The 25,600-nt window shown below is 40.4% G+C and overlaps 2 protein-coding genes and 1 long non-coding RNA gene across 3 annotated transcripts; 1 reads left to right on the plus strand and 2 right to left on the minus strand.

Annotated features, from left to right (window-relative positions):
* Window positions 1–3,445: 3,445 nt before the first annotated feature.
* LOC117747419 (serine/threonine-protein kinase 26-like) lies at window positions 3,446–13,770 on the plus strand. Its single transcript, XM_034556604.1, has 12 exons — window positions 3,446–3,465; window positions 5,039–5,107; window positions 5,408–5,569; window positions 5,927–5,983; window positions 6,077–6,185; window positions 7,643–7,800; window positions 9,958–10,143; window positions 10,953–11,095; window positions 11,198–11,294; window positions 11,369–11,431; window positions 11,838–11,965; window positions 12,059–13,770. Exons 4-12 carry the CDS (start codon window positions 5,948–5,950, stop codon window positions 12,072–12,074), a joined length of 936 nt encoding a protein of 311 aa, XP_034412495.1. The 5' UTR covers window positions 3,446–3,465; window positions 5,039–5,107; window positions 5,408–5,569; window positions 5,927–5,947; the 3' UTR covers window positions 12,075–13,770.
* Window positions 7,770–9,465, minus strand: LOC117747420. The gene is made up of 3 exons (XR_004611395.1): window positions 9,132–9,465; window positions 8,221–8,604; window positions 7,770–7,880 (listed from the first exon to the last, which is right to left on the minus strand). It is a non-coding gene; the product is annotated as an uncharacterized LOC117747420 (long non-coding RNA).
* Window positions 13,771–14,055: 285 nt separating the features above from the next.
* On the minus strand, window positions 14,056–24,462 carry LOC117747772 (FERM domain-containing protein 7). Its single transcript, XM_034557218.1, has 12 exons — window positions 24,176–24,462; window positions 20,165–20,269; window positions 20,044–20,086; window positions 19,246–19,324; window positions 19,064–19,161; window positions 18,795–18,909; window positions 18,112–18,259; window positions 17,704–17,799; window positions 17,457–17,620; window positions 16,693–16,761; window positions 16,359–16,434; window positions 14,056–16,025 (listed from the first exon to the last, which is right to left on the minus strand). Exons 1-12 carry the CDS (start codon window positions 24,302–24,304, stop codon window positions 14,808–14,810), a joined length of 2,340 nt encoding a protein of 779 aa, XP_034413109.1. The 5' UTR covers window positions 24,305–24,462; the 3' UTR covers window positions 14,056–14,807.
* Between the last annotated feature and the right edge of the window lie 1,138 nt (window positions 24,463–25,600).

The raw sequence follows: 25,600 nt of genomic DNA on the forward strand, positions 1-25,600 counted from the left end.
TTTTTTTTTTTTATTCTTTTTTTTTATCCCTGCTGTTATCACCATGGTAACCATTTTGTCCTACTGCTCCTCCGTCATATTTGAATCTTCTGTCTGCATTTTGATTTAAAGGACATTCAAGAATTAAAAACTAACCTACCCTTGTGAAGGGCAGAAACCAGAAATATTGGACGATTAATTATTAATCTCGATGCTGAACAAATAACCTAATTTATGTGTGAAATTAATCGTTCTTTGCGGTTTCAAATTTGAAAACTCAAAAGTACAACCCCTCACTCTGGAGAAGATAAAGCTAGCTTGCTATTTCCACCATGCTTTGATGCTACATTAGGTACACCTCACTCCACGTCGCTCTGGAGAAGATAAAGCTAGATAGCTATTTACACCATCCTTAAATGCTACATTAGGTACAACTCACTAGATAAAGCTAACTTGCTATTTCCACCATGCTTTGATGCTACATTAGGTACACTTCACTCCACGTCGCTCTGGAGAAGATAAAGCTAGCTAGCTAGCTATTTACACCATCCTTAAATGCTACATTAGGTACAACTCACTAGATAAAGCTAGACCTGGACCAGAGGTCTGGATGCTTCAGGTTGGATTCAGTGTTTTATAAACCAACAGAAATCTCGTCGGATGACCACTGAAAACAGTTCAATGTCCGTTTCTAACGTCTTCTCTTCCTATTGGAAATATTCATACAATATACATGTACACTTTAGAGTTATTTGGATGTTTTCTTTAGGCTTGACAAAGTTTTGGACCACAGTTGGTGTGTTTTGTATGCAGAGATCCTGCTGGCTGATTAGTTATCGAACAGCTTGTTCAGGTTAATGGATGCACAGTGAAAACATCCTCATCGGTAGATATTTAAACCCTCTCTGGGGAAAGGTACGGCGTAAGGATTCATCAGACTGAGCAACGTGATGCATACCCTCTCTTTGACATTGTGGCTTTGGTTAAATATTAACGCAAAACAAGCTTTAAGAAGAAAATCGGGGGAAGTAGTTTTGTTTGCATTGGTTTAATTCTCATTGAATGCCCTTAATTAAAATTCACAGACTGGGAGTCAAACGGTCGCTTTACTGGTTCATGAAACATGTAGTGAAACAGTTTTTTTTTTGTATTGTTTTGACAGTTTCTGCTCCTCCAGTGTAGAAATACAGATTTATTTTTCCCCCCCTACAAAACTGGTCTGTAATGATTGAGCGAGTGTTGAATGTTTAACTTCCGTCGGTGTGGTTTTGTTCACCACGCTGAGACTGAAAGGTCAAAGAGTAACCTCTCGGGTTTACATAAACCCTCCTGAAAGAGGCTTTTTGTATTAAATACTCTCACTTCTTTCTCAAGTCAAATGCTTCTAATGGACGTGTTTTGGTTGAGAAAGCATCAAATAATCACCAATATTGCTTGAATATTAACAGCACTTCAGCTTAAATTCTAAAAGTATGACGCAAACATGTATTGTTTACACATAGTGGAGATGTAACAGTTGCTCATAATCACAAATACACATGTTTACTGAAAAAAGGAACATTTAATATAAATTTAGTGATAATTCAAATGTAAATCACATTTAATTAGGCTAATCGTTGTTTTAGCCACGCTAGCAGCTCAAGGGTTATAACGGGTTAATAAAGGTTGGTCAATCTAGGTGGAAATAAATAAAAAACTATTTGATGGATTGCTGGTAAATTTGGTTCCCACATTTTAAAGCTTTCTAAAACTTTGGACAAAACTAATGCGGTTCCCATCAGCCCCAGCGGTACTGTAGTGAACGTGGTAAACATTATGGACCACGGTTTTGGAGCCTTGATTAAGTACAACCGAAAGCTGAACCAACCATTTGTATTTTATTTCCATGTCCAGAAAACTCTGTGAAAGAGTTCTGAGACTAAAACACGGACGACGCCGTCGTGTTGACCTGTCAATCATGTAGCCTCCGCCCCTAAAGCATACCCTGCTTTATGGTCTGTTTGACTCTAAATGACCATAATTTACTCAATGAACATCACGCTGTATTGAAGAAGACTTGAAACTAGAGATTGAGACCAAAAACTCATGTTTACAATGTTTACTGAGGGAATAAATCAAGAGAAGTAGAGTCATTTATATAGACTTCTATACAACCAGAGGAGTCGCCCCCTGGTGGTCAGGAGAGAGAATGCAGCTTTAACACATGAAGCATAGACTTCTATACAACCAGAGGAGTCGCCCCCTGGTGGTCAGTAGAGAGAATGCAGCTTTAACAAATGCTGCATAGACTTCTATACAACCAGAGGAGTCGCCCCCTGGTGGTCAGGAGAGAGAATGCAGCTTTAACACATGAAGCATAGACTTCTATACAACCAGAGGAGTCGCCCCCCTGGTGGTCAGGAGAGAGAATGCAGCTTTAACACATGAAGCATAGACTTCTATACAACCAGAGGAGTCGCCCCCTGGTGGTCATAACAAGTTGATTTTAATGTTTTAAACTCTTGTGACAAAGAAAGAAATGTGTCACTCTGTTTCTGGTTTAAATGCAAATTATGGGTTCGTAGGACTGAAAAATAGACGTCTTTGATCCTTTAGTTGCAGAATTTAATCTACATTTCTAGGTTTATTTACAACGTTCTTATTTTTACGTTTTAATTTTTTTGTCGTTTGAGGACTTTGACGCCTTTTGGTTACATGAAAACATCTTTAGATACTTTGTACTAAAACTTGAAATGGACAAATAAATGACATTTCAGTGTTTTCTTTTTTTTTATGATCTGAAGGTTTGTGACGTAAGTTGAAAACCCAGAAATAATGTGTTTTTAAATTGCCCGTAGGATGGGAGGGCGAGTCCGTAGTCCGCTGGTGAATCCCCATCTTTGGTTATCAATATATGACATCATAATTGATATCTAAACAGCCAATTAGTTGACTTCCTTATTGCCTCGAGGCGCGGTTACATTTTGACCAACACAAGGAGGAAATTTATGGATTTCTTCGTGTGGTGACGTGTGAAAGACGTCACCACACGAAGAATCGTTGTGAAAACCCAAATCAACAATACAAACGTTCCCTCTGAGGCCATGACCCTCGTCTCCGTCTACTCTCAACAAACCGCTTTAATTAAGACTTTATTTATTATGGCTTTAACAAAATATTCTGTTCATTCAAACCGTCTCAGCTAAATCTTTGAAGCTAAAAGCACATTTAAACCCATTTTAAACACGTGATTGTCTTCGGTCACGTGTCCTGATGGCATTTCTTAACCGACTGCGAGTTAAACCGTCTTTTATATTTGATTCTGCTCTCATCCTCTGCTTCTCCGGCTCTCTGCACCGAGCTAAAAGTATCACTAGACAGTAACCGCTGTGTTTGCTGACTGGGTGTGGCAACTTTGTGGTGTGTGTGTGTGTGTGTGTGTGTGTGTTTCTTTTTTTAGTTCAGAGAGAGGAAACTCAACCAGCATCAGGAATATCATGCGCGTCTGTGGGTGTGTTTTTATTAAGTGTTCATCCGAGCAATACTTGTGAGTTTAAGAGCAGAAATGTGAACGTGTGTGTGTGTGTCGTGTCGGTCACGTACGTGTGTGTGTGTGTGTGTGTGTGTGTGTAATGTGTGGGTGGGTGTGTGTGTGTGTGTGTCACAACTCTCGGTTACAGATCGAATCGGCAGGGGAAAAGGGAGGAAATGAATAACGTTTAGAGATGTGGATACAGATTTTTTTGTTGTTTACTTTCATTGTAGCAGCTGATCTCCCGTCACGTTTTACGGTGTTTCCCTGTAATATAAAAAGTTCTGCTCATTAAAATAAATCATAACATAATTGTTGAATTTCTTTGATAATTTATGATCCAAAGAATGGATTCTTTATCTACAACGTGCCTCAAGTGTTACGACGTAGGAAACAAGTGGAGGCTCCACGTGTTTATGTTTATATTGAGCTCTTTACATTTTACAGCCTCTCCTCTCTGCGTTCAGTCGAGGTTTCACCGAATTGTTGTCACGTGACTGTCGGGCTCACGCGACTCAATCATGGCGCCATAGTTGCGCCAAGGAGCTTAGAATTAAATGTTTTTTACAGAATCCGGTTAAAGCAAACGGTTTTATTTACAGCGAGATTATAAATGAGACTTGCAGAATAAAATGTCTTTGATTAAAAAAAAAATCACATTTTTACAGCTTCGTGTTGGTTTCTTTGTTGCTCGTGATATGTTCAAGGACCGTCGGAAAGCTGCACCTCTTATGATAATGATAGTTTTGAGACCTTCTGGAAGTTGCGTTTAGCAAAGTTTTCGCTGTTCTTTGTAAATTAAAAGCTCCCCAGAGGAAGAACCCTTTTGATTTTAATGATCTTGTGACATTTCCTTAGAAAATATTAAATTAAATTAAATTAAATTAAAACACGGTATTTCCTCTTTAGATGCTAGTTGTTGTTTTTTTCTTATTTTTTAAGCTGAAGTGTGACGGAATATGTTTTTAATTTAAAAGGCAGGAAACGTAAAGTTCACATAAACTCGCTGCTTTTTTTTTACAGGGTTTTATAACCAGAGCGATAAAGTTTTTTGTGTGTGTGCGCGTGTGTGTGTGCGCGTGCGCGCGTTTTCAGTTCCTGTTATCTTTAACTGTCATGCCTGCTTCCTTCTGTGTTTTTATGAGTCTTGTTTGTGTGTGTGTGTGTGTGTGTGGCTCTGTGGCGGCAGCATTGTGTGTGTGTGTGTGTGTGTGTGTGAGAAAATAAGAGCAAATGTCGCCGGGAAAGTGATGGAAACACAACTTTAATTATATGTTAGTGAACTTTTCCTAGTTTTGTACTCGCTACATTCTATGTGTTTATATTATATTTATTATATATATATATATTCATTCATTCATATACATATACATATATGTACTTTTTTTTTAAATGATGTAATTATTGTGATTTTAATACATTTTCATTTGTCTCTTTTTGTTTCCTCTCTTTTCTCTTCCTTTCTTCTCTTATTTTATTCTTTTCTCTTGGTCTCCTTGTCTCCTCTCTTGGTCTCCTTGTCTCCTTGTCTCCTCTTCCTCCTCTCAGAGTTCTCAGATTGATCCGGAGGAGTTGTTCACTAAATTGGATCGCATTGGAAAAGGATCCTTTGGAGAGGTGAGTCATGATTCACTTTGTTAAAGTTACGACTGTATTTATTTATTTATTTACTGTATTTATTTACTTTTTACTGTATTCATTTATTTATTTACGTATTTTTTTTATTTACTATATTTATGTATTTTTATTTACCTTTTACTGTATTTATTTATTTACTGTTTTTTTTATATACTTTATTTTATTAACTTTTTTTTACTGTATTTCTTAAATATTTGTATTTCTTTCTCTTCTATCATATCTCCATTATTTTCTTCTGCTTTTGACTCCTCCCCCTCCCCCCCCCCCCCCCCCCTGCAGGTGTTCAAAGGTATTGATAACCGGACCCAGAGCGTTGTGGCCATAAAGACGATCGATCTGGAGGAGGCGGAGGACGAGATCGAGGACATCCAGCAGGAGATCACGGTGCTGAGTCAGTGTGACAGCCCGTACATCACCAAGTACTTCGGCTCCTATCTGAAGGTACAAGTACTGCTGCCTGCTGTGAAAGTACACGCTGTGGAAGTACACGCTGTGAAAGTACACGCTGTGGAAGTACACGCTGTGAAAGTACACGCTGTGGAAGTACACACTGTGGAAGTACACACTGTGGAAGTACACACTGTGGAAGTACTCTGCTACCACGCTGTAGAAGTACACGCTGTAGAAGTACTCTGTTTCAAGTATTAAGTGGCAAGTAAAGTAGAAGTACCTGAGTACATGTACTTTGTTACTTTCTCACGTCTCCAGCCTCGTGGTCAATCAAAGTTATTGTGTGTGCAGTAAGATTTGATTATTAATTATTGATCATCTCTAATAATGTGTGTGTTCTCCTCTCAGGGCAGTAAGCTCTGGATCATCATGGAGTACCTGGGTGGAGGTTCAGCGCTCGACTTGGTGAGTGTTATTGATCCGGTTCCGTAAAATAATGGACCTGAATAATACAACATTTTAAATAGTGTGTGTGTGTGTGTGTGTGTGTGTGTGCAGCTTCGGGCGGGTCCCTTTGATGAGTCCCAGATCGCCACCATGCTGAAGGAGATCCTGAAGGGTCTGGACTACCTGCACTCTGAGAAGAAGATCCACAGAGACATTAAAGGTACAGAGAGCTTTATTTTACACTTTCTACTTTTACTCTTTTATTTAATCTTTTATTGTTGTGTTTTATTTTTTATTATAAATATACTGACAATTATTAATTTTATAAATATATGTACGTATAATAATTATTAATATTAATTTATATTGTTTATATATATATATATATTTTTTTTTATTTATTTAATATTATGGAATTAATAAAGTTCTCATCTTATCTTAAAAGATAAAATAAGTTTGGAAATGTGAGCGCTGCAAAGACCAAAGAATATACAGAAAAATAAATGAATAAAAAGAGGTACATAAAAACTAAAATATTAATAAAATACTACAAAGAAAACTAAACAAGAGCATTTGGAGAAAGTATTTACAAGGTAAAGTATGGGTGTATTACAATATAATAGATAACCCGTGGTTGACCCCTGCACACTAATAACTATATAAAACTACATATAATAACCCGTGGTTGACCCCTGCACACTAATAACTATATAAAACTACATATAATAACCCGTGGTTGACCCCTGCACACTAATAACTATAAAACTACATATAATAACCCGTGGTTGACCCCTGCACACTAATAACTATATAAAACTACATATAATAACCCGTGGTTGACCCCCTGCACACTAATAACTATATAAAACTACATATAATAACCCGTGGTTGACCCCTGCACACTAATAACTATATAAAACTACATATAATAACCCGTGGTTGACCCCTTGCACACTAATAACTATATAAAACTACATATAATAACCCGTGGTTGACCCCTTGCACACTAATAACTATATAAAACTACATATAATAACCCGTGGTTGACCCCTGCACACTAATAACTATATAAAACTACATATAATAACCCGTGGTTGACCCCTTGCACACTAATAACTATATAAAACTACATATAATAACCCGTGGTTGACCCCCTGCACACTAATAACTATATAAAACTACATATAATAACCCGTGGTTGACCCCTGCACACTAATAACTATATAAAACTACATATAATAACCCGTGGTTGACCCCTGCACACTAATAACTATATAAAACTACATATAATAACCCGTGGTTGACCCCCTGCACACTAATAACTATATAAAACTACATATAATAACCCGTGGTTGACCCCCTGCACACTAATAACTGTATAAAACTACATATAATAACCCGTGGTTGACCCCCTGCACACTAATAACTGTATAAAACTACATATAATAACCCGTGGTTGACCCCCTGTACACTAATAACTATATAAAACTACATATAATAACCCGTGGTTGACCCCCTGCACACTAATAACTATATAAAACTACATATAATAACCCGTGGTTGACCCCTTGCACACTAATAACTATATAAAACTACATATAATAACCCGTGGTTGACCCCTTGCACACTAATAACTATATAAAACTACATATAATAACCCGTGGTTGACCCCTGCAGCCGCCAACGTGCTGCTGTCGGAGCACGGCCAGGTGAAGCTGGCGGACTTCGGCGTGGCCGGCCAGCTGACGGACACGCAGATCAAGAGGGAGACCTTCGTGGGAACGCCCTTCTGGATGGCGCCCGAGGTCATCCAGCAGTCCGCCTACGACTCCAAGGTAGGACGGCCTGTTAAGCCCCGCCCCTAATACACAGATCGTCCAATCGTAGCTTCGGAACTGTGACTGGGCCTCCGTGCCTGGAAAGAGACTTTATTTTATATTATTTATTGTTGCGTATTTAAATTTTTTCTTTGCAAAAGTGAAACAAATGGATTCAAATATTTTCTTGTGTCGTCGACTAAGAATTAATCTACTTCTAGTCCAATTATTTGTGACTTTGTTTATTTATCGCCTACATGTATATATTTATTTTACTGTTGTGGTTTTGGAGCATTTCATCCAATCAAAATAACTACATTTAGATTAATTTATGTTATATATATATATATATATATATATAAAAAAAATTCCCTTTTTGAAAAGCTGTGGAGTTTTAAAGTAGCATAAAAAAGGAACTCTTAAACAGTACTTAGTTACCTCCCACTCTTCTTTGTCTGCTTCATTTGCGTCAAACTTGTGCTTTTTACACGTCGTTAAACTGCTTCAATCCGCACTTCTTTCTCTTTTTCATGGCCTCGTGTCCTCCGGCTGCCGCTTTGCATGCGTCCTGATGTTGTTTTTGCCTTCTTTGAGGTCGTTTGCATTGTTTCCACAGGAGAGTTTCTTTATTTGCATCCAGTAGAAACTCCCACAGTGTCGCGTTGTCTGGACTTTGTATACGTTTTGGAAATAAATAAGCCTGCCTTTATTCCTCCTGATGTTGTTTTGTCTTCGGGTGGGGGGAGGGGAAGGGGGGGGGCAGGGATTCCCTCGCCAACGCGCCGCGTCGAAGCCCTCGAATGCATTCACGGGCTGCACCTGCTGCCGCAAACACAAAAAGTACACAGAAAATAAAGGGGGGGGGGGTCAGGTTTGAAGAATTGGATGTGATGCCGGAAGACAAAGCAAACAGAAACGAGGTGACGTCGCCCGAGCTTTGTTTGGTCAATACGAGTTTGTGGTTTGGCGTGTTTTGGAAATACGCTAATACCATTAGGGTGTGTGTACTCGGTGGTTTGATTCATGTCTTTGTGTTTTTACAGTGCTTTTATCTATATATATATATATATATATATATATATATATATATATATATATATATATATATATATATATATATATATATATATATATATATATATATATATATATATATATATATATATATAAATACATATAGCAGTATATATAATTACATATATATATATATATAATTACATATATATATATATATACTGCTATATGTATTTATATATCTGTATATAGATAGTCACCTTTTTTTAAAGCAACATTTTGACATAAAAACTCGTATTTGCTTTCAATTCCTGCTTTTATTTTGTAGTAGTTACCTTTTTTTTTTTTTTTATCATCCCGCTGATTCAGTCCGTTGAAGGGAGGCTTTCTGAAGACGTGTTTCACTCTTCTGTAACGGGAAGGAAGACAAAGAGCGACTTGTTGAAACGGTTTCCTAATTTAGGATGTTTAAAAAAATTTAAAAAACCGTCATACTTAAAGGGACAGTTTGTGTGTTTGATGGACTCGACCACGTGGTCTACGACAGTCGGAGGCGTGCGCTGGTTTTACGGCAGTTGACCGTTAAAAGCTTGTGACAGTTGATGTGTGTGTGTGTGTGTGTGTGTGTGTGTCCTCCTGCTACAGACTGCCATATGTTCAGTGTGTAGCAGTAATGGAGCCGGCAGAGTTAACAGTCAAACGATGACTCAGCATCCTGTTGTAATGTGACGCTGAATAGCGACTCTTGTGTGTGTCTGTGTGTGTTTACATCGGTGTGTGTGTGTTTACATGAGTGTGTGTGTGTGTCTGTGTGTGTTTACATCGGTGTGTGTTTGTGTTGTTGACATATGGTTAGTGGGTGTTGCGGCTTCAAACCTCGTGCGTTTATGCATCATTAAACTTCAGCGTGTAACAAAATAGTATCTAAACCAATGTAATATAATTATAATCATTATTATGATTATAATTATGGAAACTTTAAAAATTAAAAAACGGTTTACGGGTTTTGACGGTTTACGGCTTGTGTAAACAAAAAAGAAAAAACGCGACTTCCAACCTTTTTTTTTTTTTTTTTAAAAGATGACTCATGTTCACAGGAAAGATTAAGAGGTTGATCGCCAACTGTAAATAACTGTGTGTGTGTTAATTGTGTCTCTCCAGGCCGATATTTGGTCGCTGGGCATCACGGCCATCGAGCTCGCCAAGGGCGAACCCCCGAACTCGGACATGCATCCGATGAGAGTTCTGTTCCACATCCCCAAGTCTCCTCCTCCGACGCTGAGCGGAGAGTTCTCCAAGAGCTTCAAGGAGTTCACCGAGGCGTGCCTCAACAAGGACCCGACCTTCGTAAGACACACTACCAACCGCTTCACTGAGAGAGGACTCCATTGCTTCAGAGCTTAATAACATAATTATATATATATATATATATATGTCGTTTTTTTGACTTGTGACTCCTTAAATTGAACTAGCGTTGACTTCTGGGCCCCTTGTCATGTTTCAGATCCACCAAACCGACACTTCACCTCTAAGTTTCTCATATAAATAAACTTTTTGTTTCCCAAATTATCACAGAAGAATGGCATAAGAGTAAAAATAAAGAAAACAAATGATTCTTCTGTCCCATTAATCACCTCTGGACCCTTTTTTTGGAGGGACCCGACCCCTATGTTGGGAACCACTAGACTCAACTTAAAGTAGTTTAAACCAGCAGGAGCAATAATAACAGATGCTTCAGTATCAATAAAATAATTATTTCAAATATAATCTGTACCTTTAGTAATACTTCAGTACACTTTTACACCATTTTCTTGTACTGGTCAGTCTGGGAAATAAATATATATTAAAACTTCAGGTGAAAAAATGGTCAAAACTACCAACATCTTGACATCATACAGGAAGTGTAAAGATTTTTTTATCTATTTTTTTTTTTATTCATGATTGACTATCGAATCAGTTGTTTTCCGGTCCACTAAATTATTCTGTGGCCTTTCAGATGAGGAAGTTTGGGTGAAAACAATGTGTTTTGTTGTCGTGTGGTTGTCGCTGCGTTTTGCTGCCTCCTGGTGGACAGAAAGCGCCTCTCCTCAAGCGTGACCCATGAAAGAAACTTAAAAAAAACAGAGTAATTTATTTCTCCTGCTCTCTCCCCGTAGCGTCCAACAGCCAAAGAGCTCCTCAAACACAAGTTCATCGTCAAACACTGTAAGAAGACGTCCTACCTCAGCGAGTTGATTGACAGGTACAGGCGTAGGAAGGAGGAGGGGCATAGCGGCAGCAGCTCTGACGACTCAGACAGGTAATTTCATTACCAGGAAGCTCGGATCTGTTCCATGTCTATATGTGCAATGGTGCTGTGCTAAGTGAGTGTGTGTTTTATTAATGTGTGTGTGTGTGTTAGTGAGTCCAGTAATAAGGAGAACAGCGACTCACCTGAGTGGTCTTTCACCGTCCGTAAGAAGAAGCCGGCGGAAGGAAGGAAAGTCCTCAATGGAACGGTCAGTATTGTGGGTGTGTGTGTGTGTCCTATTTTACATTTTGGGACTCACCTTGTCTCTCTTCACCTGTTCAGGGTCAGGATCAGCTGAGTAAATCTGCCAGTCTGACCACAGTCATCTCTCCTGTCTTCACTGAGGTTAGAGCGCACACACGCACACACGCGCACACACACACACACACACACACACACACACACACACACACACACACACACACACACACACACACACACACACAGTGACACACACAGTGACACAGACGTTTCAGTCATTCAATTTAGCACATTTCAAACCCAAGGATAGTCCAGTCTTCATATGTGCTCAATGGCACCGTCTGGTGGTGAAAATAAGAATCCACCTTGTTTGTCACCCTTAAAGGAATAATTCGACATTTGATGAGACTAATGAAAGCACTCTCGTTTTGACCTTTTCTTTAATTTAAAGCTGCAGCAGATTAGCTTAGCATTAAGATTGTTCTAATTAATATTTAAAGTGAGGTGCGGGTGGCAGAGTTTTAATTAATTTACTATCTTCTTCTTGCAGTTGAAGCAGCAGCACAAGGAGCACTCCGAGCAACGATTGGCCATCGAGGAGCTTGAACGCAACATCCGATTGGCCGAGGAGGTCTGTCCAGGCATCACGGACAGGATGGTCACACACATCCTCGCCAGGTACCACGAGTGTTTCCTTCTTTTGTTTGTTACCTTTTTGATTCTCATTTCAGTCGCTTTATATATTTATTTATTTTTAATTTCTTTCCTCAGATTCACAACCAACTGAGGGGTTTCTAAAATGTTTTTTGGGGGGGGGAAAGGAAGTGCACGTTAAGTGAAGAGAGACTGTGTCTCCGTACGGTGACGCTGCTGGACGATTCGGAAAACAGGAGATTTGCTGTGCGATGTCTCCTCGCTGTACACACACACAGACACACACACACACACTCACACACACACTACTAATGTAATATATACACTAGATATTATAAATACATATATATATATATAAATATTCACAGCTGCAGGTTGAAGACCTTTTTTTAAAAATTCGCAGACTTTCTTTTTTTAATCAACTGGTTTAAAATTTAGAAAAAACAATCTTGAGGTCTGATTTGTGCTTTCGTTTCATGAACTTCTCTTTTTTTTTTCTTTTGGCTCGGATGCAAATTGAAGTCCCCATTTGAGAGCAGGCAACTGGTGTTTGAACTGGTTTAAAATGACCATCATGTGCCTTGATTATTTATGCAGTCAGTCATTTTTCTAAAAGTACACAGAAACATACACAGATAAATATATAGCAGAGGGTTTTCGTTCGTTAGCAGTGGTATGTTGTTGTTGTTTGTTTTTTTGTCATGACTCATCTTGACGTTGTAGATGTTTATATGTTTGTCCAGTAGCACTTGAGACAGATTATATGCCAATATTACATATTTTTTGTTGTCTTCAGTAATGCTTTAAATTACGGTTCTCTTATCCCAGAATTCAGTTGTGTTTTTTAGGGTTCGATGCTCTTTAAATGTCTCACCAAGGTTTATCTCTACTGATTGTTTTGTGTGGTGATTATTTTGAACATCCAAGGTGGAAACGCACTTGAGGAATCTGAACTTTCCCCGGTGAAAAACCTGTTAAAACAAAATCAATTTTAAGAATTCAGACCCATTATTGGGAGCTACCAGCTGGCTAGTAGCTTGCTAACTGTTTCTAAAGTAACTAGCTAAATTCATCTTTATAAATATGTGGAAGATGCTCAAGTTTGTTAATTAAACTGCAAAAACCACAATCTATAACTCCAGACACATTTAAACTCATTTTTGGGGGCTTCCAGGCTAGCTAGGAAGCTAGTAGCTTGCTAACAAGTGAGGTAGCTTGCTAACAAGTAAGCTAGCTTGCTAGCTAACTATTGTTTCCAGAGTAACAAGCTTTTAGTTTTATTAAGCTAGTTCAGTGCCAACTTAAATGTTCAAAACAACATAAATGAATGAATGGTTTAATTTGTAAATGTTGGTTAAGATTAGATTCTGGGATGTTCAGAAAGTGTCTGGTTGGAATAAGATTTCAGTGGAAATAAAAGAAAAAAAGGAACATTTTCAAGGATCTGCGAGTAAGACACAACCACGTGCTCAAGAAAAGACGGTTTCCTTTCTCTAGATGCATCAAGTTTGGGAAAAACATTGAGAGCTGAAAGTTTATTAACAAAATGCTCCCCACGTTGTTTTTAATAGAGGAAAGTAGCACAGGAAGGGAGCTGTAATCAAGGATATTACTGATCGTTTGTACCAAAGACACTATAAAACTTGGTCATTGTATATTTTTGTCTTTTTATATATCATAAGGGATGTGAACATGTATGTTGAGGGGGGGGGGTGTAAAATGAAAGATGTAAGATTTACACAAGTGTACTCTTTTTTTTCTTTTCTTTTTTTCGTTCTTTTTTTTGTAGCGGGAGTTTTATGAATAAATATTTAAGTTTGATTGAGAAACATGTTTCCAATGTGTTGTTTTCTTGAATGAAAGTTTTCATCTTTGTCAATCTGAGACATTTTGTTTTATTGGAGTCAATAGACCTTTTTGCTTGTATGTGATTTTGTTAAATAACATTTAGATAAATAAATTAATTAAATGGTCGATAACAAACCAGATTAATTTAATTTGCAGGTCGTGTTGCATTCTATTAATATGACCATAATTGCCCTTCTTGTTTAATTGTTTATTGGTGCTTCAAACCCAAAACAACTTCACATTTTCTTACAGAATTCACAAGAACGTTCATATAAAATAACAAACACATACCCAGCTACAGCGGTCATAACGTTGTCCAATGACCTACGTATGCATCAAACCAACAAGACTTCATATTAAGGTCTTAAAAATGTTCTTTGTTGCCTCAATTGACCAATTCTTTGTTTTTATAAATGCACTTTCTTGCCTCTGTTTGCAAAATTGTTCACACTGAATTACAGAATTTAAGGTGACATGGCCAGAAAAGTTAATGTTCTAGGTACAAATATAAACATCATTTTGACAGTTGCGCAAAAATACGATAACTGACTTGCTCCACCTGCAGGACGTTGTGGATATTGTAAAATAATGCATCCCATACAGCTAATGTTGTGGTAATTGGATTTTAACGATGTTGATATTTTACACCATGCAGACTCAAACTCGCCGTACAATAACACGGGAACTGGCGGCTGGACGTAGAAACGAGACCACAGTCAGAACCAGGTCGGTGGTTAAGGCCGAGGCGGCAACAAAGGGTTGGACCTTTGATGCTAAGCTAGGTGGGGTACATTACGAGGATATTAGAGATTTTAATAATCAACATGTGCAAGCTTATACCTGTAAAGATGCTATTGAAGAAGCTGAGGTTATCAGTAAAACAAGGCAAAAACCGTACATTTCATCTTCCAGTACACCTCAAAAACAACAAACCTTTGTTTATTCTAGTGTTTTTCAATTTAATCTTTTCCCGTGTTGAGTGTGATCATATCGTGAACCTTTTTGTTTCCGTCGTTATCTACAGAGTGACTTCCGTAATCTTTTTAGGACCTTTCGTCCCGTCTCCAGTCTTCTCTTTCTTATCTTCTTCACCCCGAAACTCTCTTTGTGCTCTCTCCTTCGCGGCTCTATACTCCTCCTCCTCCTCTTCCTCCTCCTCGTCCAGTTGGAGGCTCCCAGAGGAGTACCTCATCCTGGCGAGTCCGGGATGAGTCCGCAGCACGTTACCCAGCGGGGGTGGTGGGCAGTAGTACGGATAGAAAACCTCCGGGTCCGAGTCGCTGTAGCTTCCCGAGGTTCCTCTGATCATGCAAAGCGAGGCGGGTCGATCGGGCAGAGGGGAGGAGTTCAGCGGGAGGTAGGTGGGTCTGGTGGGCCGTGTCAGGTGGGGGTAGTAACCAAGGGGACGGAACTCGGAGGCGGGGTTGAAGGCGGGGTTAGAGCTCCTTGAGAGGTGAAACTTGACGTCAGGTTGGCTAGCCACGCGGCGAGGCAGCCCCGGCAGGAAGTTGGAGTCGTCGCTGTAATGACCCGCCTCCGTGCGCCCGATGCCCAGGAGCCTCGCCCCGTTACTCCCCGGCTGGTAAACCCGAGCCAATCCCAGCCCGCCTGAACCGGAGGGCCGCAGGTTCCTCCTGATTGGCGAGAGTGACGCCGAGTCGTGGCCCAGTGGATAGAAAGGCGGCCGCGATGGGCCGTCCATCGTCACGTACTCCCGCCTCCTTTCCTGCGGGAAGCGCTCCAGTGAGGAAACGGCAACGTAGTCCGACAAGTACGGGTAGCGGTTGAGAGGCGAGGAACCAGCCAGTGGGAATCTGGGGAGTATTGGGCGATACTGGTAGGCCGGACTATTTGGGTAGAGGAGCACAAGCTGCTGAGCGGCGTCAGGGTGCGGCTGGGGGTTGGGCCGACGCCGCGAGCGGTTGCCATAGACGCCGGCTAGCCGCTGGGCTTGGCGCTGCACCCCGATCCGTCCCCCCCTCACCTCCTCCATCAGAGATATGGAGGCCGACCTCGTCTTGGGCGAGGGGGTTGATGCGTGGATAGATGGAGAGAGGGGGGTGACTTGGGTGAGAGGGCGGGTCCTCTGGGCGACCTCGATGGACGATTGGCTGCGTTTAGCCCCTCCTCTGATGTTGACGTCGTCCACGCCGCGGCGATGTGGGTCCAACTCGTCCTGACTGCAGACCGCTAAGGCGTGACCGGCCCGGGTGAACAGGTGGGAGTGCTCGTACAACTGAGGGAAGAAACACGAACATTAGACGATACTGCAAGCAACCATTATTTTCATTCGCTGTTAATCAAACTGATCATTTTCTTAATCAATTGTTTGGTCAATAAAATATCAGTGATTGAAAAAAAAGGACCAAAACCCAAAGATTTTTAAATTACTGGATGTATAATGTTGTAAAACCAAGATAAGACAAACGATTAATTAGCTTATCCAACAACACTTGCGAGCCATCGTTGGCGAACGTGTTTCTTGGAATTGTTCTACAAAAATCATCATTTGTAACAGAAAAAACGACCATATGCATGTTTTATGTGCGTAAATGGTGGTTTGTCTTACTTGTTTGGAGACGTCTGTGAGGAGATCGGGAGAAGAGCGACACTGTCTGGGATCAAAGTCTGACTGACCATAAGTCCTGGAGGAAGACAAAAAGACGTGATGGGAACCAAAGGACGAGGCCTTTCTAGCCTTCTTTCCCAATGTTCCTGTAATATATGATTACCTGGGGTTCACAGGAAGAAAATAGACCAAAGAGTTCTATCTGGTGGCTTAATGGTGAAAATATACAGTGAATCTAACGAGAAACGAGTAACTTCAAACCTTCTTTCATAAAAAGGGTACATTTTAGCATCAGAATCTGTGTTTACTACGATCAACATGAATGAACTCTCACCTGTCAAAGTGCGAAGGCTTCTTCTCCCCTGATCCCATACACTCCAGCAGCTGTTTCTGCGTCCGCCCGCTGCCACACACAAACAATTTTTATTTTTTATTTTATATTTTTGTAAGCCAACCAGGAAGTTAGCATCTCACAGGTTTAAGGGAAATACGAGTACCTCAAAGTAGTGTACCTTTTTTTTCTAAAATTATATATATTTTTGAAATAGGCCATTCTGCATGAGTCTTTTTACTTTTAATAGACTAAAGCTGGAGCCTTTACACCACAGTGTGTGTTGTACCTGTATCTAAAGCTGGAAGCTTTAGAGGACAGTGTGTGTTGTATCTAAAGCTGGAGCCTTTACAGGACAGTGTGTGTTGTACCTATATCTAAAGCTGGAGCCTTAACAGGACAGTGTGTGTTGTACCTATATCTAAAGCTGGAGCCTTTACAGGACAGTGTGTTTTGTACCTGTATCTAAAGCTGGAGCCTTTACAGGACAGTGTGTTTTGTACCTGTATCTAAAGCTGGAGCCTTTACAGGACAGTGTGTGTTGTACCTATATCTAAAGCTGGAGCCTTTACAGGACAGTGTGTGTTGTACCTATATCTAAAGCTGGAGCCTTTACAGGACAGTGTGTGTTGTACCTATATCTAAAGCTGGAGCCTTTACAGGACAGTGTGTGTTGTACCTATATCTAAAGCTGGAGCCTTTACAGGACAGTGTGTTTTGTACCTGTATCTAAAGCTGGAGCCTTTACAGGACAGTGTGTGTTGTACCTGTATCTAAAGCTGGAGCCTTTGCAGGACAGCAGGGTTTTGTGCATCGTCTTCGGCTCCTCCGACAGCCGGAAGAAGGCGTGGTACTCCACACACGTCTTCCAGAAGGACTTGCACACATCTCGGCTGGCCATGGATAACTCCAGTGTGTCCTTACACGACGGCTGCATTGACAAACACTTCCCATCAATGGACGCCGCGCACGGCATGTGCACGGATAGACATTGAACAAGCGCAGTATCCTCACCCCGACTTTGTCGTGCAGTTTGATGAGGAAGTGTTTGCGCTTGAAGCTCAGCTTGCGGATCTTCGCCCAGCTGAACGTGTTGATTTTGGTGTTTCCCTGGAAAGTGCGGAAACAAAAAAACATCAAAACGTACTTAGGTGCAATGAATTTGGTCAGTTTTAACGTGTCAGTGGGGCTAAATTAAAAAAATCAAGTGATCCCCAAATTCTTTAGTATTCACTGTCTGGATACCCTGGATGTCTGCACCAAATCTATTGGCAATCCATTCAATATTTGTTGAGATATTTTACTTTGAACCAACCAACCGACGACCCCTCCTCCTGATAGCTGAGCTGCTACTGTGGCTAATAACAGCACCTCCTGCTGGCCGAGTAGAGTCACGCCAGTTTGAGACCGTGAACCACTAACCTGAAAGACCAGGACTCCGGAGTGTGTGACCGCCAAGTTGATCCTCATTCCCTCCCCGTCGTGAGCGGGGTGAGGCCTGATGGCGTACATGTCGAGCTTCCTCGCCACCTCCAGCAGCTGGATGTCGGAGTCTCCTGGAGACGCACCTCTACAGGGAACGTATTAGCCAAAACGCATTTTTACTATTAATGTTGTTGGTTTGCTTAACGTGAGGTTCTGCAGCATTTGTTTACTCCCTATAATAGGACCCATGGGTTTTTGGTTTTGAGTTTATTTGGCGGTCGCCTACTTCTTTTTTAATGTTCACCGTCTTGGTTGTTTTAGCAGTCGCCATCTTTGGTTTTTGTGGTTGCCATCTTGTTTTTTTACAACCACCGGTGACTTGAAAAGGTGGAGCTAATTACATTAAACGGGGAATAAGAATTTTGTTCATAAAGTTGACCAAGACTGAACAACGTTGGTAGCAACCTGTCAGAGTAAGCCCCGCCCTAAAGCATACCCTGCTTTATGGTCTTTTTGACTCATTGAAGCATAGACTTCTATACAACCAGAGGAGTCACCCCCTGGTGGACAGAAGAGAATGCAGCTTTAACACATGAAGCATAGACTTCTATACAACCAGAGGAGTCGCCCCCTGGTAGTCAGGAGAGAGAATGCAGCTTTAAGACACACAGAATGTGTACCTGTGTTTCCTGTGGTACTTGGTGATATTGTGGTCTAGATATTCCTGGTTGGGGACGTACTGCTTCATCTCTAAATGGTGATTGTCCAGCTCTTCGTCATAGTCCCCTATCTCTGCTGCAACACACACACACACAAACACACACACACAAACATTTAAATAAATAACGCAAAGTTTGCGGAAATAATAAAACAGCATCAACACATCTGGAGACACGACATTCTCACTGGACAGGAAGGTGACGAGAAACTGTTTTAACGTAATGCTTACACTGCAGTATGTGAGAGACCAGCAGGGCGGCGCTGTTGTCATTGCAGGTCAGACTGCCGTTCGACAAGTCCTGCTTTATCTGTAAGGCAAAAAGATACCTACACACACACACACACATGTTAAAAGAATCTATGATTGTAATTTCTAGTACAAACATTAATCATACCGGAGGACGCTGTAACCTGGTGAGGCTTCTCTTCAGTTGTCCAGGATCTGGTGGAAAGAACTTCACTATAAACCTGAAGAACAGATCACTGGTGTCTGAAAAGAGAGAGCGAGGAAAAAGAACCTTAAATATACAACAAAATCTAAGTTAATACACTGAAAAAGAATAAAGTTCAATGTAGTTTAGGTAACTGTCTGCAAAAAAAAAGACTTGAGTCTAAAGGTTCTCACTGTTAAAAGTCCAATGGAGACAACACAAACAAATTAAAATGTATTTCACTCTAAAACTAACTTTGTCATAAAACCGTGAATGCAATTTAAGTTTAATTTTCCTAACTGGCTCATGATTATAACTCATTATACTTATTAAACAAATCCTCACATAACGGTTCGTACGCTCCTCATTTTCTTTCGTGCGTTTCCCGACAAAAATCCAGCAACACGTGTCAATTTCTGCTCTTGACTTGCGTACATCTTTTTAAAATAAACTTAGTTGTAGGCAACAAAAAATACTCAGTTAATACTAGGGTTAAGAAAAGATGGTGAAATACTTTGTTTGAGGTGCGGTTTCCCTCTTGGGACCTTATTTCAGGTCATAACCTTTTGATCACATTTGAATTGTTAATGTCATTAAACATGTTCGTTTGCAAGTTGAACAAGTTCGTCGTCGTAACATTTAGTCGACCATAATCGCGCGAATGCCCATCAAAGTTCCAACTCTCTTTCTCATTTTGCTTTCATTTCAAAATAAAAGACAACTAGCTTGAATGCCCTGAACCACACACGCTAGATAACCCGACACTTTATAAACTTACATGTAATCTGTTTGACCAGCGGCTTCAGCAACTCCAACCACACCTGCAACCGAAACACAAGACGTGAGACAAAGAAACCCCTGAATGATCTTAACTCGTGAGTGTGTTTTGCTCTTCTTACGTAGTTGCCGCCGTGGTGCCTGAACTCCAGTCCAAAGTACTCTTTCTCCAGCAGCTTCAGATGGCCACACACTTTGTTGAAGAAGTCGCCTCCTAAAACCTTTTGCTGAGTGAGAGAGAATTAAAAGATGGAGTGAGAGGGATGATTGGATTTTTTTAATTGGAGATTCTGGGTCTCACAGGGGACCCTGGACTATGTGGTACAGCTCTTTGTGACTTAGTCCACTTTGCATAATGAGAGTTTGTATAATATGAGCTGGAGGTCCAGAGGCTCTTTTGCCTTTCACACAGAAGAGGTGAGAAACTAAGACAGTCGGATGCTTTATTTCATACACGTTTGTTGTTGTGAATAAGCAATAATTTGTAATGCACTTTTCTACTGTCGCATAAATGAAGGATTATACACACTAAAATCTAATGTTGTTGTGTTTGTACTGCAGCTTCACGGCTACGGAAGTGACTGCGGGTTTGGGTAACAGCTAACGGAAGTGACCATGTGTTAACGGCTAACAGATAACGGAAGTGTCATCATGTTTGGGTAACAGCTAACGGAAGGGACCATGTGTTAACGGCTAACAGATAACGGAAGTGTCATCATGTTTGGGTAACAGCTAACGGAAGTGACAGCGTGTTTGAGTAACGGCTAACAGAAGTGACCATGTGTTAACGGCTAACAGATAACGGAAGTGTCATCATGTTTGGGTAACAGCTAATGGAAGTGACAGCGTGTTTGAGTAACGGCTAACAGAAGTGACCATGTGTTAACGGCTAACAGATAACGGAAGTGTCATCATGTTTGGGTACCGGCTAACGGAAAGGACAGCGTGTTTGGGTAACGGATAACGGAAGTAACAACTTGTTTGAGGAACAGCTAACAGAGTGACAGCGTGTTTGGCTAACAGCTAACGGGAGGGACAGCATGTTTGGCTAACAGCTAACGGGAGTGATGCCGTGTTTAGCTAATGGTAAGGACGGCGTGTTTAGCTAACAGCTAACAGAAGTGACTATGTGTTAAAGGCTAACAGCTAATATAAGTACCAGTACACACTCTGATGTACCTCATAGCAACTCAGCTTGGTGAGTTTAATTTAGTTTTTGGCAAGATTGTAAGTAATGTCTTTAAGACAGTGCTAATTATTAAATGTTGTTATGTTAAATGTCTCTTTAAATAATAGATATCTCATATATTTTGTGCATTTTTTGTGATTTAAGTATTGTTTTGTTGAACTGTTGACATTTTGATGAGGTATCTTATGGAGAATGCTTTGTCAATATTTATTTTTATTTTATCAGTTCCTTCCATTTCATCCTTTCCACCTCAAACTTCTTCATGCCTCCTCTCTCCTCTTGTCCTTCCTTCCCTCTCTCCTCTCTCTAATTACCGAGATGCTGCTTATGCATTGCAACACAAGGTGGGTTTTTTTATCGATTGCTGTCTGCGAGCTGGCAATTATCGCCCCGGCGGGGGTCGCTGGTCGCCCTTCATTAACTTGTCATGAGAGCGAGGAAGAGGAAGGACGGAGCAGCTGTAACCGATTATAAAGAGAACACAGGCCTAACCGATGATTACTGGAAACAAATGGCCGCCCCCAGAACAACAGAGCAGCTAGTTTCAATGGAGCAGAATAGAGTACAAATTGAGTGGAAAGCAACTTTGCGTTCCAATCTGGTTGCTCGAAGTTCATCTGTTAAACATGTGATGGAGAACAATGCGTCATTTTATATAGACTTCTATACAACCAGAGGAGTCGCCCCCTGGTGGTCAGTAGAGAGAATGCAGCGTTAACACATGAAGCGTAGACTTCTATACAACCAGAGGAGTGCTTAATCAGTACCTTTTTAATAGGATACTAGCCTGCGCTTCTCTTTCGTGATTATACATATAGTTTAAAAAAAAATGTAATTTATAAAATGGTTTTAGTTTGACACAATTTTAGTTTACCTTTCCAGAAATCATAATTCACACACACACACACACACACACACACACACACACACACACACACACACACACACACACACACACACACACACACACACACATATGACCAGATCACAGGGTGGGTAGAGTTTATTTTTGCCCTCATCCAATCCATTCATCCCTCCTTTTTTCTTCTTTTTTTTCTTTCATTCTTCTATTTCTTCCGACATCTCTCTCCTCCTCCTCCTCCTCCTCCTCCTCCTCCTCCTCCTCCTCCTCCTCCTCCTCCTCCTCTTGTTAAGATGCTACTAAAAGTCCCGGAGGCCGCTGGGAAACCGACAGAAAAAGCATAGGCGTGGAAAACGGGAGCTACTTTGATAACACAATACTGTGAGCAACACACACACACACACATACACACACACACACACACACACACACACACACACACACACACACACACACAGGGAAAGTCTCTTTTGCACTTATTATTTCCCAAAACCGAAGGTGTGACGTCTTGAAGTTGCTTTTTTTATTCCGACCAACAAACCCAAATATATATTTAGTTAAGTGTCAAGACAAAGAAGAGAAGCAACAATTTGAATTTAAAAAAGTTTGAGCACTTTCCCTTAAAATAACATTTGTATTGAAAGACAGTAATTAGTATCTTAATGAGTATTTCTAGAATGAACTTCTGAGGAACCTCCAGCAGTTCTGTTTCATTTGTCTTTGAAGTTTAAAGTCTATGTTTGTTGTATCTCTTGCTTCTGATGGATGGATGGAGATAGATGGATGAATAAATGGATGGATGGATGGATAGATGGATGAATAAATGGATGGAGATAGATGGATGATTAAATGGATAGATAGATGGATGGATGGATATAAATGGACGGATGATAGATAGATCGATGAATAAATGAATGGATGGATAGAACGATGGATGAATAAATGGATGGATGGATGGCTAGATGGATAAATAAATGAATGGATAGATGGAGAAAGATAAAGGGGTGGATAGATGGATGAATTAATGGATAGATAAATTGATGTATATATAAACGGTTAGATAGATAAATGGATGCATAGATAAATAGATACATGGATGGATAGATAAATTGATGTATATATAAATGGATGGATGGATAGATGGATATATGGATGGATAGATAAATTGATGTATATATAAATGGATGGATGGATAGATGAATGGAGCCCAGATAGAAGTATGAGCTGTTGGCGACTGTTGCTGGTTTTCATGGATAGTTTAGGGACAACTCTCAGAAATCGGTGTGAAGTGACACATTTAGCTTTCAGGTGTTAACGGTTAGCAGAGAAGTGGAGGTTGTTGCTTTAAACATCAAGAGCCGCCTCTGAGGGAGAAATTCAACTGTGATGAACGAGTCATCGACGAAGACAAAACGGAGGTCAATTGTACAAGAACCGCCAAAGTCTGCAGGTACCTCAGTACTCAGATCGGTCACTTCTAATGTACTTTTATGGTAAAGAATACTCTGTTATTATAAAAGTACACATATACGTTGGGGTTTCAAGACATCTATAAAGAAGTATTACACGTTTTACTTAATTAGTAATCCCACAGTGTGAAAAAAGTATGCATTATGTAAAATAATATAATTGGATTGTTATCATTGATGCATTAATGTGTTCATCACTTTAATGTTACAGCTGGTAGCGGTGGAGCTCATTTTAATTACTTTGTATTCTATAATAGCACACCATATTTTATTATTTGATTTATATTTTGTATTCCGAATCTGCAAAGTAAAAGCTCTCAAATAAAAAAAATTGAAATACAAATGTAGAATTAAATGCGCGTAGTTTCACTGTGGAATTAAATATTGTAATATAAATATAGATTATAGTTTTAAATCCTGAATCCAGCCTGAACAGTATGTGTTCAAATCCGGGTGTTTATTTGTTCTTGTGGAAAACAAATAGAAAAAGAATACGGGACATATTTAATAAATCATACATATATATTATTTTAAATGCAGCAGAAGTACCGTGGAACCTCATCAGAGAAGATAGAGCTGCACATGCGCAATGAAATAAGTACAAATAACTCACCTCCACCTCGAAGGTGCGCTCGCTGTCGTCCAGGAACAGCACGCGCAGCCGGAGCTTGGTCTCCTTGGAGACCCGGGACCCGGTCGCGAGGCGGCCGAGCCTGCGGGTCCTCCGGTGAGGGTCCCCCATCTCTCAGGAGGAACCAGCCGTGACATCCTCCATCCTGACGGGAAACATGAGAGTCCGAGCAGAACCACGACGGCTTCACGCGCTCCTTCTCCTCCTCTTCTTCTTCTTCCTCCTCCTCTTCCTCCTCCTCTTCTTCTTCTTCCTCCTCCTCTTCCTCCTCCTCCTCCTCCTCTCCGTGCGCGCTCTCCAGACCACGAGCGCAGCTTCTGTACACGTTACTACACTAGAGTACTACACGGAGGAAGTACTGAGTACTGCGTTCACAATAAAGTACTGAAATGTCATCAGGAAAATGTACTTCAATTATAAAAAGTATAACAAGTACTCATTATGTTGCGGATTAGTCCTAATGGAGATAATGTGTATTTTTACAGTTATTATTAGTAAAAAAAACACATTAACACGCCAGCCTGTAGTGAAAAGTACAATACATCAAGTACTAAGTACACTTATATGTACTTTATTTGAGTCTTTTTAAAAAGCACCGGAGGGTTCACAGTGTGTACGTGTTCCTATAAGTATACTCATATTAACACATGAAAATGTGACTTTTACACATGAATCATAATAAACAATGAAGAAAAAGAGCAAAACAATTGTTTTACATGTAAAATGTGGTGATTTTTGCATGAAGTCATGGTTATCGGTGAGATTTATAGTTTATATTTTCTCCTCATTTATTGTCTGTGAGCTGACTTGTTATACACTCTCTCTCTCTCTCTCTGTGTGTGTGTGTGTGTGTGTGTGTGTGTGTGTGTCTCCTCCATGGAAATAATATGAATTTCACGGTGGCTGGACACTTTTAGAGGACTGACCCGTCCTAAAGTAGGCTAGTAGTGCAATGCCTCTACTCGCCTCCAGCATGGACCGAGCACTTAGACTGTGTGTGTGTGTGTGTGTGTGTGTGTGTGAAAGAGAGAGAGAGAGAGTGAGTGTGTGTATGTGTGTGTGTGAGTGTGAGAGACACACATGTGAAATGTTGGTCAAGGCATTTTCTGTTTCCTTTGTCTGTTTCTGTGACAGACACACACACACTCTCACACACTCTCTCACACACACACACACACACACACAGACACACACACACACACACACACTTACAATGTAACGCCACAACAATAATCGGCGGTCGGATGCGATGGAACTTTATTGACTTTGCACGAGAACCAGTGGAACAGGAAGTCGGCTCCACAATAACACCGTATATAGTCATAGTGTCATAGTAAAGTGTACTTTCTAGGGAGTAAGGGTTCCACAAATGTTCTTTCAAGGGTTCCTTGTATGGATGCCATTAAG

The sequence above is a fragment of the Cyclopterus lumpus genome, chromosome 18 (genome assembly GCF_009769545.1).
Source record: "Cyclopterus lumpus isolate fCycLum1 chromosome 18, fCycLum1.pri, whole genome shotgun sequence".
Lineage (NCBI taxonomy): Eukaryota > Metazoa > Chordata > Actinopteri > Perciformes > Cyclopteridae > Cyclopterus > Cyclopterus lumpus.

Excerpts from the sequence above, each read along its gene's own strand:
- LOC117747419 (XM_034556604.1), top strand. The coding sequence starts at position 5,948 with ATGGAGTACCTGGGTGGAGGTTCAGCGCTCGACTTG. Across the intron at positions 7,801-9,957 it reads AGTCCGCCTACGACTCCAAG|GCCGATATTTGGTCGCTGGG; the intron begins GTAGGACGGCCT and ends GTGTCTCTCCAG. Across the intron at positions 11,432-11,837 it reads TCTCTCCTGTCTTCACTGAG|TTGAAGCAGCAGCACAAGGA; the intron begins GTTAGAGCGCAC and ends TTCTTCTTGCAG.
- LOC117747772 (XM_034557218.1), bottom strand. The coding sequence starts at position 24,304 with ATGGGGGACCCTCACCGGAGGACCCGCAGGCTCGGCCGCCTCGCGACC. Across the intron at positions 17,800-18,111 it reads CCGGAGTCCTGGTCTTTCAG|GGAAACACCAAAATCAACAC; the intron begins GTTAGTGGTTCA and ends CGCACTTTCCAG. Across the intron at positions 17,621-17,703 it reads AACTGCACGACAAAGTCGGG|CCGTCGTGTAAGGACACACT; the intron begins GTGAGGATACTG and ends TTGTCAATGCAG.